At 37.0% G+C, this 13,571-nt stretch overlaps 1 protein-coding gene across 1 annotated transcript; it reads right to left on the reverse strand.

The window, feature by feature from the left end:
• Positions 1-15: 15 nt before the first annotated feature.
• CBG01882 lies at positions 16-3,612 on the reverse strand (the record flags this gene model as incomplete). Its single annotated transcript, XM_045238962.1, has 7 exons — positions 16-118; positions 173-321; positions 1,286-1,507; positions 1,553-1,893; positions 2,512-2,617; positions 3,185-3,341; positions 3,548-3,612. The coding sequence occupies 7 exons, from the start codon at positions 3,610-3,612 to the stop codon at positions 16-18; spliced, it is 1,143 nt and encodes a 380-aa protein (XP_045091962.1).
• Between the last annotated feature and the right edge of the window lie 9,959 nt (positions 3,613-13,571).

The following is a 13,571-nucleotide window of genomic DNA, read 5'->3' on the forward strand; positions in this document are numbered from 1 at the left end:
GGTGGTGTTTTGAATCTACCAGTACGGACCATCGGTACTAAGCGCCTTCCACGACGCAAATTTCCCCCAATCGTTATAGTCGAGTTTGTAGGCATCGTCTCTGTCGAGGTATTTGTGTCTGGAAAGAAAAAGAAAACATGGTTTTATGATATGTTGAATACGGATCACCTACCCGCCGAACAAGGAAGCACGACGTTGCTGTGGTGGCGGAAGAACTGGATGGTTTTGCTCGCAATGGAGCACGTAATTGGTACCCGAATTGGAGTCCCAGTATTCGGTGCCGTTCGCTTTGAAGCAGATGCAGAATTCGATTTGGTGGATCTGATGAGATATGGGTAATTCATTCAATAGTTTTTCAAACAGACAAGCTATAAGAATTTTTAGAAATCGTCCGAACTCTAAGCGTCTGAATTTCTGAGATTCTGAGTTTTCGAGTCTCTGGTTTTCTTGAATTCGGAAATTCAAATTTTTCAATTTTTTCGATAAATGAATATTACGAGTTTTTGAGTTTTTAGTAATCAGAATTTTTGAGATACTGAAATTTTCGATTTTTCGATTTTCAGATTTTTAGTTTTTCGAATTCTCAGATTCTGAAATTCTTAGATTCTGAAACTCTGAGAAACATGGATGGGGAAATTGTGAGATATTGCGATTTTGAATTTCCGGAAGTCTTAGGTTCTGAAATTCTTAGATTCTGAAACTCTGAAGTTTGCAGATTGTCAGGTTCTCGGGATCTCGGGATCTCTGAATTTCAGACTCTCAGATTTTCTGATTCAAAAATTTCTGTGGTTCTGAAATCTTGAAATTCTATGATTCCAAATTTTTGAGACTCAGAACCTCAAAATATCAAAATCTCAGAAATTCGTGATCTTGTAAAATCGGAATTTCAGAATTCCAGAAATTCATTATCTCAAAATCTTAGCAAATTTGGGATTCTGAATCTTCGAAATTCCAAAATTATCCTATTATCAGATTCTGAGATTCTGAAATTTTTAGATCCCAAGATTTCCAGATACCAAGTTTCCTAGGTTCCAAAACTCTAAAACCCTATGTTTTGAAGTTTTAAGATGCTGAATTTTCACTATTTTTTGATGATGAGATTCCCAGATTTTTACGTCAGATTTGACTAAATTTAGAACTGTGTTATTTTTGAGTGACTCCCAAACAAGAAAAAATAGCATGCAGAATTTTTACTCACCTAGCTGGACTACAGTAGCCCACCATTCCCATCTACCTCTACTCCCACACTAACTACTCGAAATTTCTCCATTCACCCAACTCTCACCTTCTCCACCGAAGAAGGAAGGTCAATATCAAATTTGAAGCAATCGTAGACTTTGCTTGTAGACGGCTGATAGATGGCCGCTTTATCCATATACGAAATCCACCCGTTCATAGTGTATCTCACAAACACGCTCTTCTCAAATGCAATGTTTCCCACTTTGACGGTACCGAACACTTTGTAAGCTTCATTGTTGAGAATCACATTCTCCAAAGAAACTTTATTCTGAAAGGTTTTCTTTTAAAATTAGAAGCTTTCCGAGTTACTTACGCCTTCCAGGTTTTCTCTGAAGCGAACATAATCAGCAGCTGGCTGCTTGAACGTCAAGTTCCAGACTGGCGCTGGCTCACGAACCACAGCTTCCTCCTCTTCGAACGAGTCACCACGGTAGCGACGGAGCACCGATGGGCTCAATTTTGGAGGACAGTCGCTGGGCTCAGTAGCCACACGGATCATGGTCAGGTCTTGTCCACAATCGTCTGCGAAACGCACAGATTTACGGATTTTTTCCTCTTCTTGAAGCTCGAGTGGGCCGGCACAGAAAAGGTCCAAGTCATCGTTACCGCACTCACTGCTAGATGAGCTGTGCGATTGGTAGTCGCTTCCTTCATCTGGAAATTGTAAATATTTAATGGCTCGGTTATCATGAAACTACAGTACCGGTCTGTAAAACATAAGTCAACTACCGTATCAGACAGGTTAAACCAAACATGTTTGACAAAACTTTAAGGGAAATTGATGAAATCTACAGTAACCCAAAATTGGGGAAATACAGGATAAAAGTAAGTGATTAATGTTCCACCTTAAGCCAACTAGACAACGGAATCTACAGTAACCCAATTTTTGAAATACATTATCGAATTCAGTAATTTTTCCTTCTTTTCCTAAAATACAAGAGAGTATTTTTCAGTAGATTTTTGACCATTTTCATAACTCTGTACTAACATTTTCAAAGTGATTGAAAAATTTACAGCTGAGCTCTAGATTTTTGAAAATGAACAAAAAATCACAAAATCAACTGAAAAGTACGTTTACAGTAATTTCATTGTTCTCTGAATCTCCTTAATTCTTATCAAATGTTTTCTAGCTTCCTCGTTCTGCAGACACATTACTAATCAACTTAATTACCAGCCTAATTAGCAAATCAAACCTCCCAAAATAGCCTCAAGTTCAATGAGAACATTACAAAGACAATCGACAATCACCTTAATCATTTAAGAATCACATACCTTTTTCTTTGATCGTCGTTTCGGAGAGACGTTTGCGAACTGTATCCAAGTTGATTTGTGTCAGCCGCATCTTGTTAAGTCCCTCGGACTCGCTCTGCGAGCGGACCTGCAACGAAAATTGTTTTTTGGTGATGGGAAAAGGGTAGATCCAGTTATCAACAAGAGAGAGGAAAAGAAAATAATGGGAGAGGTTGTTTGTTGCAAATGGAAAAAAAACACTTATTTGTGTCGTTTTCTGGCGACAAGAAGTGCATAGTTCGATAAAAAAAAGCTACAGTATACCCGTTTCCAATCAGACAGAAGAGGACAATTGTGATGAAGAGTGTGTACACGTGTGTCTTCTTCTTCTATATCTAGAAAATACATACTTTCTCAAAAGACCCTTTGGTGAAAGAAGGGTTCGAAGCAAATCGTGATCTTTTGAACTTTGATTTGGAGATGATTGCAAAGGAAACAACTTCTTCTCTCTTTTTTTCATTTTTTTCCTCCCTCTACTCTTTTTGAGAAGCCCTGAGGCTGGGGGCCTAAGAAGTTCTGCGTCTCTTAAATTCGCGTCTCGTTTATTTCTTTTTTTGATGCGCCACCACCATTTACATTGTCACGAGCCGCCGCTCCTAGCGTATTCTGTTTTTGCACGTCGTCAGCCAGATATGCACTTTTTGAAAGAACTTACCTTCAAACTGGATGCCTGTATGGAGGTGTCACCGAAGAACGGGAAACTAGCCGCCCGACGACATCCTGGCGATGAGGACAGAACTGAGAACGAGGCTGGGGCCGAGTGAGCTGCGCATGTCTCCCATTCTCGTTCGCGCCCCATTTCCATCGGCGCCCTGGAACTTTAACAAATGGTGTTAGTTAGATGTAACACATAAGATAGAGTGTAGTATAAGCTCTAGAAGCGTTGGATATATATTGGTAAACAGCTGTATATATTGTATATAGATATTTAGGTGAGCAAAAATCAACTATTGGGAGCAAGATGCACAACAATAACAACATCAACAATCGTGGAAGAGAGCCTACACTGCAAACCAACCTAGTCAATCGAAATCTGAGCTCCCGGTACGCTTCTTCTAAATCGCCAAAACTGTCGACAAGCATGGAAATCGAAAAGCCCATGCTCGCCGCGCGGGGGTCTCAACCACCGAAAGAGTCTCAACTAACTCGGGGACCCTCGTAAAAAAGTTTTGTCTAGTAGCTTCAGGAGTTAGAAAAGGCCTAGAAGGACTTATCAAGAGAAGAAGAGGCATGCATGCAACACAGAGTTCTGAATCAATCTGTTGGGGCGCCAGGGACACACAAGCAGCGGGGAGCTGCTGCTGCTTCTTGCGGGGGCCATCGGGCCCCGCTTCTCTCTCTCTCTCTTCTTTTTTCCTTGAACAAGCTCACGTACACACACACTCGCATTCTCACTCATTCTCTCTATATCTCTCTCGCTTTTCCTACCACTGTGTGGCCTGACAATCTTCTGGGCTTCTAGTTCTTTTTTTTTCTTCTTAGATGATGGAAAACAAGGAGAGTATGGGTTTATATTTTTCTCTTGTCAGTCAGTTAGGTTTGACATGGACGTCTGGAAGACGTGCATATCGCACAAAACAACTGTTCCAAGAGGAACTATGTACTCGGAGCTTTTTGAGGTCAAGAATCTAGCATTCTAGAGATAAAATCAAGGGAAAGTACGTTATTCGGAAATTCAGAGGATCAAAGAAATAGTTTAGTCTAGCGTAGCTCAAATAGAAAAATACTAAAATATGCATTTTCAGAAGAATACATCTATTTGCACAAAATAGAAAACAATTCGGGTTTTTGCACTTACAGTACCGCTCAATAAAATATACAAAACGTGTTTTTGGTTCAATTTAACCATTTTCAACATCTTCGAGAGTCTGGAGCTTGGTTGTCAAGTTTTCTACCGCTCTGAAAACTTGGAAGTTCACAAAAACAGGAAAAAACGAGTGTCTTTCAGAAATCTGCAGAATGCTGAAATCCTAGGACATATCAAATAATTCTATGAATGCAAAGTTTCCAATCTAGGCCTGTTTTAGGTCCTCCTGAAATTTCAAAGTGATCTGAAATTTGACAGCAAAGCTCTGGAGCTCTTGAAAATGTTCAAAATGACCGAAAATCAACTGAAAACATAATTGTTTGTATATCTTATTGACCTATACTGTATATTTCAGATCAATATGTCTTATTTTACAAAAATTGTGTTTTTTAGATGTATTTAGCAGTTTCAGATCAATCGAGGAATTTCAAATCATAATTACCGTAAACACTCTAACAGAACGCCACTCCAACCGTCAACTTTGAGCTTATATATCTCATTCCCTGTAAGAGATATCAAACAGTGATTAACTGATAAAATGTTGCCAATGTTATGATAAATATTTAGTCAGTTGATCACTTCTTGGAAATTCTCACAGGAAATGAGATGTATGGGTTTAAAGTTGAAAATCTATTAGAGTATTTACTGTATTTTTTCAAACAAAACATAACATTTTTTTAATGGAAGATTGAAATAAAACTAAGATTTTGAAAGCTCTAAAAGCTTACAACAATAAAAATACATTGAAATCTAAAATAGACAAAAATAAAAACTACGATCAGATCACAGAAAAGCGCAATATCTAAAAGACTAAAGAGATAGAAAATTATCAATCTCGGTGTGTACACCATCACGGCGCAACAGACACTGGGAAAAAAGGAGACCCCCCCCCCCCAATGGGTGTACGTGACCAGCCGAAAAAAGGTGAAAGGCGAACGAATTGTCTACTAATAAAACTTTCTCACGTGGCAGAAGTCTATTTTCCAATACAAACAAAATTGATAAAACTTCTAAGAATGAACAGAGATGGCCGAAAGACGAAAAAAATCGTCGTAGAACAAATAGAAATGATACATATAACGTGAAACAAGGGCGAGAAAGAAGAGAAGAGAACGCGTATAGTGCGCAAGGACCTCAAAAACTACCTACCCGCTGTGTCTGCGTCTCTTCTCTCTAGTTACAACCATCACTCATTGCAAGTGATCCGAGAAAAGACCCGCGCATATTGTCTAGGTCAAATACCTTCGTTCTAAAGAAAAAGGAAAATTTCTGTTGGAAAAAACTGTTGCTACTTTCATTTGTTTTGTTTTTTTCTCAAAAAATGATACATGAGCTCACGAGACTCATCACCACGTGGTCATATTATTTTTTAACCTGTTTTTAAAATGATATCATTTCTGGAAAAAGGTTTTTTGCAAGGAGAAGTTATCTAATAAATGGGATCTACAGAGCTTCAAACGAAAGGATAAAATGCAAATTTTAGGAATTTCCCAGCTGAGCAATGGGCGTGGGAGGACAAGGCAGTTATCCCACTTGTCAAAAGGAAAGAATTTAGGCGGATAGGAAAAATGAGCAATCTTGCAAAACCACTAACTCCGAACACTTCACGCCACAATGCACATACAAACAAAAAAGGATGGGGGGGAAGAATGGTCAACTTTTTTTAACTTACGGGAGTTCTCTATGCTTAGCAGCTGTCAATTTTTCTAATTGAAGATAAGCTATGAGATAGATAAAATCTAATTTTGTAGTTTTTTTGACAAGCTGCTAGGGTTTTCAAGTAGAGAGGTGAGGAGGAAAAGTGATATCAATTGTTGTTGATGGAAAAAAAAGAACGGGAAATTGGTTAATAATAATAAGAAGATTAAAAATAAATAAGAGAGAGTCGCGCTTATTTTGTGGAGTTGAAAGTTAAAGAATCAGGAAACAAGTGAACGTTTTAGAAATAATAGAATAGAAAGGAATTGAGAGTGATGCTCTATTTTTGTTAAATTCGCTGGTATGGATTAATTGGGACGGATTTTCGCTAAAAATAGCTTTCATTTGTGGATTAGGCTACAGTTTTTGAAATGTGTAAGCCTTTTAATTAGTTTTTTGACCAATTCTTAATGTGACGATTTCGACTAGTAGACATCAAAAATCTATTTGCTTTATTTCCTCTAATAGAAACTCACCTTAACCGTAAACTTTGGACTTAGTTATCTCGATTTCTGTAAAAGATGTCAAAATTTTGTCAATTAATAAAATATTCATCAAACCATTAACTTTATTTTATTAGTTTACAAAATTTTGATATCGCTTACAGGATTCGAGATAATTGAGCTCAAAGCTGACTGTTCGGATAGGCTTCCAATAGAGGAAATACGGTGAATTGCTATTTAAAGTCTGAAGAAATACGGTATTACTTGTTGTCCAAAACACTTATTTCAAAGAAGACATTTTTATTATGCTTTACCAATTTTTTACTAGGTTTTAATAGGTTTTTGCTGAGTTTAAGCTCCCATTTTTTAAAGACGATTTTAACTAGTTTTGGCTCACGACTTCAAATATCAATTAACTCATTTTTTCTGATAGAAGCTAACCCAGTTCGTCGAATTCGAACTCTATTATCTTGATTCCTCTGAGAGATATCCAAAACTTGTCAACTGATAAAATACTTTTCGTGAAATCAGCAATATTTTATTAATTGACAATTTTTTGCTAGCTCTCGGAAGAATCGAGATAATTGAGCTAAAAGTTGGCGGTATAGTTTGGCTTCTATCATAGGAAATACGGTATTTATTATCAGTTAAAACTTCAATTTCTGAGAATCAGATTTTTAAAAATGCGATAAATATTTTAATAGTTTATGTCTACAATATTAATGTTGAGAAACAAGTTTTGTATTATCTGCTATCAATTTAGAATTGACTTTTTCAAAGTTATTTTTCAACAAAATTTTCAGAGCACTATGATTCATGAAATTGTTAAGAAAGAGTAGCTAACGATAAGAACAGATTCATCGGGGTCGAGAGTAGGTATGTGTGGCAGGTTCGGGGTGACAAGTAGAAGTGTGTGTGGGGAGCTCCACCCACTAATCTTCCCTGCTATCATCGAACGACCCCACCTCCTCGTGTCGAGACCAGCCTATACACGTGAACTTTTTGCAAGGGTATGCCCCGGACAATTAACAACCGTCTTGCACGTGAATCACACCCTCCGACAAGGCCCCCACCAACACCAGTACCCGCCAACAATCGCGGGTTTTTGATATGCAACACTGTGTGGCGGAGATACAATATACATACGTAGAGTTTATCGGGGCCAATGCCGTCTTTATCGAGAAGTATGGAGAATCAAAAGTGTAAATAGACTATCGCATTGTTTTGAGACAAGAAAAGCATAAAGGAGATTACTGTAGACGGCCACTACATCATTAGTTTAAAAAAGAAGAGGAGAGGGAGAATCAAAAACCGATTAGGGTTTTGCATTTCGAGTGTCAGGTTGAATAAATCAATCCCGCCGATGGATCATTCATTGATACCTGGGGAGAATGTTGCAGATGTCATTGCCACTAGAAGCAGTGGTCGGTGAGGTATTCCCCATATTCGTTCTCGTTAATCTTTTCTTTCCGAAACCGTCGTCTCAGACCAAATTTCACATTTGCAATAAAAGAAACCCCCATTGACCGTAACTGATAGCAAGGGAATGCCTCTTCGGAGTCTTTGATCGTTTCGTGAAGGTTAGAAGTTTGGAGAAGAAGAGAGGGATGGAATCTTGAAAGAACTTGTGTAAAGTATCTTGCCTCCTCTTGTTTTTTGTCGCGTTTCGTTTCTTTTTCTTTTCAAACGAGGCTCTCGGATTTCTTTCTTCTCACATTCTATTATTTTGGAACAGAGTTCAAGAGAAGTTGTGTTGTGGATTGATTAGGCGGGAATGAGACAAGTACTCAGAGAATATGATGGGTGACAAGTGGCAAGATACGTCTTTTTGAAAGATGTTGGTGTCCCCCCAATCATATGGTTGATAAAGAAAACTATATTCAATGCGCGTCTTCTAAAGGTTAGAAGGTAAAAAAATAAAGGCAAAGTTGAGAGGGTTGTTATGACAGTAGGATCACTTTGATGGACTGATTATAAAAAATCATTCGATTTTTAGGAGTTTCGACACAGTCATAACTACGGTAATAAAATGAACATTGAATAATAAAATTATTATTGGACTTCTTCGGGGTGTCGTGATAAGCAGTGACTGGAAAAGTGTTGGGAGCAGAATTACGTGACTATTTGGGGAAGCGGGTTACAGTAATCTTAAGTGTTCATTGGTATCGAATTTTCGTAAATTCAAAAGAAAAAGAATTAGGGATTTTGAAAATTCAGTTCGAGGAGCTCCTGGAGCTACAGATATTGGCATTAACAATGTTACTGTACTTCCTCTAATAACTCTCTATAAGAGCTCGAATATCTCGATTCCTGTAAAAGATATCAAAAATTTGTCAACTGATAAATTATTCGGTATAATATCTCCAATATTTTATAAGTTGACAAATTTTAGATATTTGTCGTAAAAGAACCAATATAATTGAGCTGAGAAGTGACAATTAAATGTGAGCTTCTGTTAGATAAAATACGGTAAATTAATAGGCTCTTGTGATCGGATGGGTTTGAATTTGCTCTCAACGTATGAGTTGAACATCAAACTCCAACTTTGAGCAGAAAATTTTGAACACAGATTTTTCCAGCGAATATGTCCAGCTGAAATGATGACTTTCATAATTTTGAAGATAATTTTTTTGAAATAGAAGAAAAAGAGATTTCATAGAAATTGAAAAGTGTGGAACTTCGAAACAGTTAGGAAAGCGTTATTCAAGTCTATTAATTCTAGAAGACCTCCAGAAGGTAATTTAAAAAAGCAGTCCTATTAAAAAATTGAAAATCTAATTTTTGGAATCAAAAACAAACTAAAAACCGGGGAAATCCACCCCGTGTGCAATTAAAACCAAAATATCTTGATTCTTTCTAGAGAAAAAAAAAACTCTCAACTACCATAATATTACTAATTTTTTATCAGTTGACAGATTTGTGATATCTCTCATGAGAACCCTGATATTGATCTCAAAATTGACGGCTTGGATGGGCTTCTATTAGCGGAAGTAAGGTGTTGGATGAAACAGAGAAAGTTAGAAGTCAGTAAGTCTAGAGACCTCTTTAACCGGTTGACTCAATTTCCCAATTTTCAAAATAGCTAGGATTAGGTTACCGTATGAAGCTAAACGATTTTTCCGTTTTTCTGAAATGTTATCTTGCTGATGAAATCAAACCTTGTCATTAGTACAAAGCATTACCATCGAATAATCAAGCATCCTAAATCTTTCCACAACTTGAAATCCCAAACTTACATTATTTGAATCGACAACTGCATGACAGTGTGGCGAAAATAAAAATAGCGATAGACAGAAGAAAATAATGTTTTTATAAAGTTATGTTCAGAGGTGACAAGTGTCTGGTTACATGCAAAATTAGAAATCAGCGACGCGCTACAGACCACTCACACGGTGTTCTCAACAGATAAACAGAGAAAATGAGGTGACTGGCAAGTAGTTGACAGTTTTTTTTTCGTTTCGCCGAGAGAGAAATTGGGAATTGTTGTTTGTGGGAGGTCCTAAAAAAGATTAGACCGAGAGACACTTGTTATGGTTATCTCCACAGACCACTTGAAACTTTGAACTTCTTGTCTCGTTTGCTTTGGGGAATCCTGGACAGAGCACAAGCTGTTCGAAAATCTGAGGTACTGTATTCCAATAAGAATTCACACCAATTAATGCGAATCTCCCTATCCTGCCCCGCCTCTTGCCAGATAACTACGGTATCATGTAGACCAAACCATTTGTAAGAAAAAACGTGTTGCAAAAAAAGAGACCGAAAATAGAAAATGAAAAATTGAATGGATATTTTTCGGTTTGGGATTCTTAGATTAAGTGGGGTTGGCAAAACCTTAAGTGGAGTTTGACGAAATCCGCAGTAACCCATAGTTTGAAATTTGAGATCAAAATCAGTAATTTTTCATACTTTCAGTACCGGTCAATTCAACTGATTTTGGCTGTTTTCAGATTTTTGGAGCTCGGCTGTCAAGTTTACGATCACTTTGAAAATTTTGAAGGCTGTAAGTGGGACCTAGACTAAGAACTTTGCATTCACAGAATCTTTGCAAATTTCTTGTTTTTTAAGCTATTTGCCAATTCCTGAACACTTTTTTTAACCTTTTTTTGTACTATGTCGGTTAAAAACAGGTGAATTTCAGAAATCGGCTAATAGCTGAAAAACTGGTAATCTTCCAAAAATTCTGGGAATGCAAAGCTTTCAATCTAGGTCTATTTTACGTTCTCCAGAAATTTCAAAGGGATCGGAAACTTGACAGCCGAGTCTCCAGATTCCTGAAAATGATCAAAACGGACGGAAATCTGAAAAACGCTTTTGTTTATCCGGTACTGTATATAGGAAGTCCGAGAATTAGTATTTATTCATGAATGCAGAAGTGTTTCAACATCACAACTACCGTACTCCCAAAATTCTCTCTAGCTTGCTATCATTGCACTCAAATGCAACGAAAAGAAGCAGAAGAAAATAATTTTATCAAAAAAAAGTTAAGACTGTGTCTAATTTTAATAGATTAAACTTTCGCGAAAGAACAAGAGTTGTTTGTTCTCGTAATTTTATAATCTCACGAGATTGCATCACGGATCACACACAGTTTGCTTTCCCCCCAGAAGCATAAGAAGCATAGTGCGAGCAATTTCACGTGTTTCACGTGTGAGTGCACTTGATGCACCTACTCCTCCTTTGAGAAGCATCAAAAACTTGCATCAGCCTGATGGCGTTTCTCTTGTTTTCGATCTTTTTAGTTCAATGAGATAGATGGCGGCGGTGTCGCCGATGATGTGGGATGTTTTTACTACCGTTTGTACGTTAAGAAAGGAATGTCTTTTCAAAAAAAAAAGTGTCTTGCAATCGGGGGTAGCCCCTCCGTCTTCTTCTTGCACCGAGAATGAATTTCACATGGTTGAAAAAGATGATTGCAACCAGTGAAGTGAGTTCTTTGAGTTTGGTACGATAGGGATGGGGATAGTGGGATCACGTGATGTTAAAAAGAAGAAGCAAGAAGTTGTTTATCACTTCTGTCTCTTTTCTATTGGGGACACCCAGTTTGAGTTCTTTCCCGTCTCGATTGGTTTTTGGACAGTGAGAGAGAAAGAGATAGAGAGAAGTTTCAACTCTTACTGATCATTTGTGTTTGCAAGATAAGGCAGAAAAAAAAGAGTTGTTTTGCAAAACCGATGGAAGACAAAACCTACAAGCTCTACGGTGCTCTACGAAGAAGACTGATGGTTAAGTGTAATTTATCAAGGAAAAGGATGTTGTTGGCATCTCTTGATACACAATTGGAAGATTCGGATGTGGTGATAACAAACAAATTAATCACTAGCTTTTTAGTTGATCCTCCTGTCAGAGAACGTTTTGCAGATCAATGCTTAGAAATTACCCAATAGCTAGTACCTAAATAATTAATTAGTGCCGGTCCATAAGAAACAGTCCGTTAGATTTTGAAAAAAAAATATTTTCCAGTTGATTTTAGGCTATTTTAACTATTTTCAGAAGTCTGAAGCTCAGCTGTCAAGTCAGTTCGGAAATTTCGGAGAGTTCAAAACAGACCTAGATTATAAATTTCGCATTAACGAATTTATTAGAAAGCATAGTTTTTTCAGCTCATAGCCGATTTCTGGAAGAACCCCTTTCTGACCTGTTTTGGTGCTGAAAACATAAAACATGTATGTCTTCCAAATCGGTAAATACCTGAAAAACTAGGGATTCTTTAAAATTCTGTGTATGCAAAATTTTTATCTAGGTCTGTTTCACACCCGACAAAATTTTCAAATTGATTGGAAACTTGACGGTCGAGCTCCAGGCTCCTGAAAGTTAGTAAGAATCAATTGAAATATCCTTTTTTGTAAATCTTACTGACCAGTACTGTATATAAATTCATAATATTGCTACAGTATAAAAAAAAGGTATGCTCTCTCCAAAAAAAAAAAACAAAAATAGCAAAAATATGGGGTCTCCTGGCCAGCAGCAGCATCGCTAACCTTTATTATGGTGTACTACTGACATTCTCGCACTGGTAAATATTTACAAAAGTTATCAGGAGCAAGGAGCACCCCCCAAACACGTTTGCTGTTATTTTCGGAAGCGCCATCATGTCGGCAAAAAGGGTTTTGGGGTAGAAAAATGTTTAGGTCAAGTAAGCGAAATTTCCAGAAAACACTGGTGGTTAGAGGGAATTGAAAGGGAATGGAAGGAGAGGAAAAATATGAGAACGCGAATATTTCTCAATATTCATGACTCATTGTTTTTTATTCTAGAATGTTCGGCTATGCCGAATTTTTCCATTAAAATGACTTGTTATTATCGTTTTCCAAAAAATGAAGGTTGTGACGGAAACAGATATTCTACAAAACTGTCTGCGTCTCCATCGAATGCATGTTGTTTTGTGTCGCCGCTTCGAGATATCTACCGTATACACCTCGCTCTCTAACCTTTATTTTTTTAGACAACTATAATAATATAAACATATAAATTTGAACATAAATCCTTAATTCTGGAAAAAAATCAATAAGTGCTAATTGGGACGTTTTTACAGAAAACAAATGGATTTTTTATTCTCTCAAAAAACTTGATACTGCGAAGGGATTTTTTTAAAGCGGTTTAAGATCTTTTTTCAACGAGGGACTTCATTTTGTAATAGAGTCAAATTTTCTGCAATGTACAAATTGATTAGCATAATTAATCAAAACCACAGAAATTCAGAAAAATGTAAATGCTTCGAAAAATTGATAATAATTTCAAAGTATGGAAAACATTGTAAACATGACAACCTGATAAGCTGTACGGTCAGTCTCAATTCTTACAATGATTAGGTTGATAGAAGGGTCACCGAAAAGTTTGGAATTGATTTTTAAGGAATTTCAATAAAACAAATTTCGATGTATAAGTTAATTGACTAATTTCAGTAAGTAATTGTCTGTTTTCAATCGAAGCTCGCCACAGCCAGAACGGTCCACAATCAGATATGCAATAATTATAAATCTGGCGTAGTGCTTATTTTCTGGTCACGAGAAACAATAAAATAGATACATTTTGAAAGACATATAAAATTTGAACTCCAAAAAACCGTCCAATCACTATCTGACCGCCAATTTTTT

Source organism: Caenorhabditis briggsae (genome assembly GCF_000004555.2).
Source record: "Caenorhabditis briggsae complete genome, chrX, whole genome shotgun sequence".
In the NCBI taxonomy this organism is placed as follows: domain Eukaryota; kingdom Metazoa; phylum Nematoda; class Chromadorea; order Rhabditida; family Rhabditidae; genus Caenorhabditis; species Caenorhabditis briggsae.